The sequence below is a fragment of the Setaria viridis genome, chromosome 2 (genome assembly GCF_005286985.2).
Source record: "Setaria viridis chromosome 2, Setaria_viridis_v4.0, whole genome shotgun sequence".
In the NCBI taxonomy this organism is placed as follows: Eukaryota; Viridiplantae; Streptophyta; class Magnoliopsida; order Poales; family Poaceae; genus Setaria; species Setaria viridis.
In genome coordinates, this window is record NC_048264.2 from 19,986,398 (window position 1) to 19,993,391 (window position 6,994).

Genomic DNA, 6,994 nt, shown 5'->3' on the forward strand with positions numbered 1-6,994 from the left:
CGAGCGGCGTCCCGCGAGTCGCGAGCCGGAGGAGCGCTCCGCGTCCTGGATGCCGTGGTCCGGTTATTTTGAGCGCACGGGATGGTTCACGATATTTGTGGAATATTCCCTGAGCTGGTGCAACTCTATCTAGGATGGTGTGGTGCGATTCAATCAACCAAACGCTGGGATAAGGTTCCATCCTGGACGAGTTCGTACACGTACGCTGCCATACACCCAACCAAACGCAGTCTTAACGAATTCTGCCATGCCATATTGCTCGACACCCTTCCTTCCCCAAACTATCAGACAATTAGTAACCGAAACCTTCAGTGAATCATATGAAGTGGGTTTGTTTGTTCCAGATCTTGTCGATCGGCTCAATAGCAGCAGCTTCTTCCTCTACCGGTGTGGCCATTCTTATTGAGACAGACGTCGAGTTCTGCAAGGTGTACCCGTATCTCTCGTGCAGCCGGTACAAGGTTTCGGTGATCCTAGCATCCATGGCATGGTATTCATAGCTGCATCCGCTTGTTCCACATTCTAGCTGTTTGTTTTACTTTCTGAGCGACTTCACGTGCTCTGTCACCGTCCTGTTTGCAACTCTGCTCGAGACATTTAATTTCAATTAGAGTGGAGATGCAGTCGTTGCCCTGCGTAGATTTTTCATTGTACTCTACGTGAGAGATGTTGTCTACTCCCTCCGTTCCGAATTGTAGATCATTTTGGGTTTTGTAGGTTCATAGATATCACTATGCACCTAGATATATACTATATTTAGATTCGTAGCAAAATCTATAAACATAAAAATATCAAAACAACCTACATTTTGGAATGAAGGAAGTATAATTTAACATTTTCACATTCTGCGTGAAAGAAATCAGAATCATCCACTTAATTAAAAGCGCTAGACAGAATGCGTGAACGTTCTCTTCACATGGTGGCTAGCTCGCGCTCCAGAGGAAGGAGCCAGGCCAGCCGCCCACACGTCCCCGACCCAGGAATGGAAGTATCTGTGATCGATGCATGGCAAAGAAAAAGTTGGAGATGCCTGATTACTTGGACGCACGTAGGACTGGAAAGCAAATAGATGGAGCTGGTGGCTTCGTTCCTTTGACGCGCGCGTCGACCGAACTCCAAATTAAAGCATGTTACTGTACTTTCCCGTTGAGTTGACACAAAGCGTCATCTTCACGGTTACAAAAGATGGAGTTGAGAGTAGCTTTCCTCACCTTGATGATTTAGGATTTTTTGTGGCATGGTCTTTTTACACTACACATATCAACACAATTACATTTGTTTTGAGAAATATATATATTATATTTGAGAAATGTTAAGGTGGTTGTAAAAAATAAGAGCCCGTCCAGTGACTGAAATTGTATGGTAAAAAAGTAGCAAGCACCTCGAGGTAGCTACAGAAAAGTACTAAATATGTGGGACAAAAAAAAACAGCGGGACCGGTTGCGAATTTAATTATTTGTTTCTAATAAAAAAGGGTATACTAGTAATTGCTTCTTCACAGCGAGAATACAGAAAGTACAAACAGCACTCTCCGTCTTCGTCTCTCTCCATCTCGAAAGTTATCGATACGCAAGTATGGCTGGCTCGACCCGGGTAGAGATGATGACCCTCTTCCAGTCCCTTCTTCGCTCAACGAATCAGTTCTCCAACTACAACATCCGGGAGTACACGCGCCGCGGACGACTTCCGCATGGACCGCGCCCTCGCCGATGCGCTGGCCTCGCCGGCGGCGTTCGCGGCAGAGAGGAAGAAGCAGCTCGAGGTCTCGAAGCAGCGGACGGTGGCGCTCTACGCCCCCCAAGGCCAAGAGCATGATCGCTGTCAAATCAAAATCCACCGTCGCCACTCCGCCCACGGTGAATCGAGGTCCGCCGGCGCCCGGCACACACCAAATAGATCTCCATCGACAGTGGATCGAGCTCCGACCCCGCCGAATCGAGGTCGATCTGCCGGCACAGGATTGAGCTCCGACCCGCCGAATCAAGGTCCGCCGGCGCTGGATCGAGCCATCGAGGATTGAGGTCGACGCGAGCGGCAGCAAAGACGAGCGGCTACGGGCTACACCGCCAAAGCTCTGCCGCAACGAACTCCTTCATGAGGTTGGTGACCGCCGAGTGCCCATGTGATCCTCCGCGACGCCTGCCACGACCGCGCGCCTCGGTCATGGCACACCTTCGTGACTATAGGTAACTGCAATTACCTACTTTCTCTGTCCAAATGGTAGTTTATTTTGGTTTTCCAGGAATAATGTACATGTGGATGCATAGCAAAATCTACGAACCTATAAAATTAAAATGACCTATCTTTAAAATGAATGTAGGAAGTGTATAAGATAAGTGGACGAATGGTACTACTTGCGACATCGTTTTTATAGATCAATAATAGCGACACGGGGGCATGTTGCATGCATGCCATTGAAAATATATAAATCGAAAGGATGTTTCTTGCATGTGAAAAGCATAGATATTGTTGTGACTTGGCATGAGATATACTTCGTTGAGCTATTAGTTGGGTTTGAGCTATTGCAAACTGAACGTAGCTCAGCTGGTAGGATTAACATGTCCATCCAGATTCGAGTCCTCGACTCACCACGGGTGCTCGCATTTTCCTGGATTTATTCCAGGATTTTACAGTGTTAATCTTCAGTGATAGGTGACATGTCCGTTGACAACGAGGTACTGGTGATGCCTTCATCAATCTTAAGGATTTATCGACTCAGTCTTTTAAAGGTGCCCATATGGGTAGAGTTGCATGGGTGTGTTTATATATATGGGCGAGTGTGCGTGCATGTTGTGAGCGTCTGCGTCTGTACTATCAGGAAAACCATTGCATTAACATTTTGCTATGGATTTTTGCTATTCAAGAAAACTTTTAACTGTTTGAATAATCAGCGGTTTGATTAATGGAAACCAGTAGCTTGTCAGACAGGCCGGAGTGAATTACCTTATATTATAAAAAGGCCAGAGGGAAATACGACATGGAAAAAGTAAAGCAGTGCACTTATTTGGAAACTTTTCAATATTGGATGAGAAACTAGTTATATACTTGCATCGGTGTCATTTTCAGCTGACAACTTGTGCACTTTCGGGATGATTTTACCTTTTCCATGCTGTGGATCAACTGCCATTATCACAAATGTGCGAACAACTAGATGTAGGCAGTTTAATTAGATATTTGAAATATTCTCCGAATATATAAATGAGTCATATTCTTCAACTTCATATTAGTATGCAACTATATTGATGCATTATGCATCACAGTAGTATCACGCAACTTAAGTTCATCAGGCACAATGGATGTTTTCAAGATTATATCCTCAACAAACCTATCTATTACTAAATTACAACTAAAGGGGGATTCCTTATCGTATACTCTACTCCCTATGTTAAAAATTACTCCATCCATTCAGGTGCATAGTTAGAATTGTATTCTTTCTAAAACAAAGGGATATGGTTCACTTTACTTTCTTCCAAAGTCAAACGTCTCTAACTTTAACCATATTTTACAAAATATATATTAACATCTATAATAATAAATGCATTATTAAAGCATATTTCATGGTAAATTTTAATGAAACTGCTTTGAATGTCACAAATTTTGGTGTTTTTACCTATACACTTAGTCAAAGTTAAAAGAATTTTGACATAGGAAAAAGGTAAGGTGGACTTATAGTTTGGAACTAATGGACTACAAAAGATGCTCGTGGAAGTGTTAGGAAAAGTCACTCTGTTAACCATTTTTTTGATAAAGGAAGGTTAATTAATTCCAAGATCATTACATCAAGTTGGTAAATTTTTTTGAAATCCTCCCGACTTCTAAGTAATGGGGATGCACATGGCCTCACAAAAGAGACATGAAGAAACCAGCACGCTAATGACCCATGAACTACTAGTAGTTGATTATGTTAATGAATAATGACCCATGAACATGAGGAAAGTGCACATGACTTCTAAGACGGACATGCATGGCCACCCATATGCACCGTGAAATATAGCTTTAACCGCGATCGACCAAGACTGATGCAAGCATGCGCTTCTCGTGCCGAAGGAGTAGTGCAAGGACAACCTCGCGTCTCCATTTCACGAAACGGACGTAAAACTAAATCCGATACGAATGCCCGAAAACATGTTGAAAATTTTCAGCAGCAGAGAGCGAAGCTTGCCACTCGCTAAAAATTCATGGATGGACACAATCACGCTTGCTTATGTAGCAGGGAAAAACTATGCTGTCAAGACTCAAGAGAGTCAACCTGGATCCCTTCTTTACAGTGAGGCTCCAAAAAGGGAACGATGGGCCCACCTCGCGGAGGAAAATGAATGGCCGGTCTAGCACTAGAAGAGAGAGGAGGATGAGCTATTGTCATATATACTCACCCGGCCCTGCCTGAAGGCGGACGTATGTGTATAAACAAGGGAACCAAAGCTGGTGGGTGAATTAATAAGTTTCTAATTTACACTCAACTGATGGCCAATTGGTCATGTGGATTCTAGCTTTATAAACACACAGGAAACACTAGTGCTACCAGATATGTACGTAGCTTCAAAAATCAGTAGACACCTACTCCCTCCGTCCCAAATTATAGGTCGTTTTAACTTTATTAGATTCATAGACTTTGTTATGCACTTAGATATACCCTATGTCTAGATGCATAATAATATCTATGTATCTAGAAAAGTCAAAACGACCTATAATTTGGAACGGAGGGAGTACTACTTAATTTGGTTGACGTCGTCTAGGAGTAGGAGGCAATATCCGGAAGCAAGCAGCACAATACATGCAACCAATGCAATAATTCTCAGCATGGCGAGTGGCGACTGCTGCGAGACGATGACAGGATCCATACCATCTACTCCCTCCATTCCAAGAATCTTGGAGAGTCAAAGCATCTCAAGTTTGACTAAAATTATAGAGAAAATTATAAAGATTTATGACATCAAATAGGTATACTATGAAAATATAATTGATGAAGAATCTAATGATACTTAGATGACATCATAAATGTTATTATATTATCATATAAATTTGGTCAAACTTGAGATACTTTGACTCTCTAAAATTCTTAGAATGACTTATAATTTGGGATGGATGGGTAATAAAGATCAAGGATGCGAGCGCCAGACCAGGTGATCCATCCCAGCTACCAGCTCCGATCCGCACAATCAAGAGAGCACAGAAATTAAAAGTGTCTGTACCAGCTGGCTCTCCCTCTTCCTCTTCCAACCTGCTGCAGCTAGCTAGTGCTAGCCTCGCGCAGGAACTGGTCTATAGCTCGGCGAAGAGATGAAGGACATACTGGGGAGCCCAGGGACGTGGAGCGGCTTGGCGCTGCGGGTGTCGCAGTTCGTGTGCGCCGCCGCCTCTCTGGCAGCCATGGCCTCCGCTTTCGGCTTCACAAACTACTCCGCTTTCTGGTAATGCCCCCCAAACTGATTTTTTGCGTACGTCTAGGTAATGATGTTTCTGGTTCCTACAACGCATAGGAATCAACAAAGTGGTGGGTTTGCTTCTTGCAAATCTAGACGGAGAATGGTTTCTCGAGGTGCAGCCGCGTGTGCCTTCTGGATTTGGATGCAGTATGCTAAACATTCTATATATAAAGTTTCTTTGTGATGCCAATCTCAGAACTAATGAACTGATGTTAACTTGTGAAATAAGATACGTTGATGCTCCCTACAGTTCAGTAGTTTCATATTGTAAAGTTTGGGCCTTCAAGAAATTTGATTTTTGATGGTTTATTTTTATGTTTTCTTCTTTTTGTTTTGCCGCAAATCAGTGTACCTAGCTTACAGCTTCTATTTTTTGACATTCAGCTTCTATTTTTTGACCTTTTTTTAGTGCGGTGAGTGGAAAACGTTGATGGAGAATCAAGTGTTTGTCAGGCATTTCGTTCGCACCATATTTACTGCGTGGGAACTTTTGCCCGTAAATGATCTACTGTCTATATGAATTGGGAGTTAAGTTTGAATAGTTGAACTGGACGGGCTTCACCATGAGAAATACGGGTCATAAAAAATATTGCGAAAACCAAGATTTACGTTCATTAACTATCCAAGTAATAATAGAGCGGGAGGGGCTCGCTAGGAACGTACAGTACGTACATAGCTGAGATACTGGTAATCGTGCACCCTGCAGAATTGGGAGTACTTGATTCTTTAATGAATTATTACCGTTCAGAATAATGAGCATCCTTGAAATCATCTACAGTCCTATTGATTTCTATCCAACCATGCATTCTGATCTCTCTTTCTTCTTCTTCCAGCTTCATGGCTTTATCAATGAGCCTGCAGCTTATTTGGAGTTTCATCCTTGCTTGTATTGATATTCATTCTTTGAAGACTAACTGGGATCTTCACAACACTCGGCATGTATGGAAGTACCTCATCGGTGATTGGGTATAAGCAGTTTACTTTTGTCTCTTCAACTATTCCATCACTAACATTTCAATTTTTCTAAAAGCACGGAGTTGAGTAGTTCATGTAATGAATAGCATGAACTTCCAATTTGATTTTAGGAACATTTTTTTTCTTTCCTTGATGAATGTTGGAATGTCATATTGCTTGATCCTTTTTCTTCCCATACTATCAAACAACTAGCAACCGAGACCTTGGGCAGATTATATGAGCGATGTATTTGTGACAGGTATTGGGGATTGCCTCGATGGCAGCAGCTTCTTCCTCAGCTGGCGTGGCCATCCTTCTCGTGAGAGATTCCCAATTCTGCAGGGTGCACGATTACCAGTATCTTTCATGCAGTCGATATGAAGTTTCAGTCATCCTAGCTTTCATGGCATGGTCATTCATAGCTGCATCTGCTGGTTCCACGTTTTGGCTGCTCGTCTCACTTGTCGAGTGACTTATATGTATTTTTTCTAATCTGAGCTTTTCTTTTTTTTAATATAATCGGCAACTTTTCCGCTGATTTCGTTTCAAAAGAAATATACAGGAGGTAGTCCCTACTGGTTATAATATAGTATGAAAGATAAATTGAAGTGTCC

General features: G+C 42.6%; 1 protein-coding gene across 1 annotated transcript; it reads left to right on the forward strand.

Annotated features, from left to right (window-relative positions):
- The first annotated feature begins 1,450 nt into the window (after positions 1 to 1,450).
- On the forward strand, positions 1,451 to 6,994 carry LOC117842831 (CASP-like protein 5B3). Its single transcript, XM_034723355.2, has 3 exons — positions 1,451 to 5,411; positions 6,260 to 6,392; positions 6,640 to 6,994. Exons 1-3 carry the CDS (start codon positions 5,281 to 5,283, stop codon positions 6,850 to 6,852), a joined length of 477 nt encoding a protein of 158 aa, XP_034579246.1. The 5' UTR covers positions 1,451 to 5,280; the 3' UTR covers positions 6,853 to 6,994.

Excerpts from the sequence above, each read along its gene's own strand:
- LOC117842831 (XM_034723355.2), top strand. The coding sequence starts at position 5,281 with ATGAAGGACATACTGGGGAGCCCAGGGACGTGGAGCGGCTTGGCGCTG. Across the intron at positions 5,412-6,259 it reads ACAAACTACTCCGCTTTCTG|CTTCATGGCTTTATCAATGA; the intron begins GTAATGCCCCCC and ends TTCTTCTTCCAG. Across the intron at positions 6,393-6,639 it reads AGTACCTCATCGGTGATTGG|GTATTGGGGATTGCCTCGAT; the intron begins GTATAAGCAGTT and ends TATTTGTGACAG.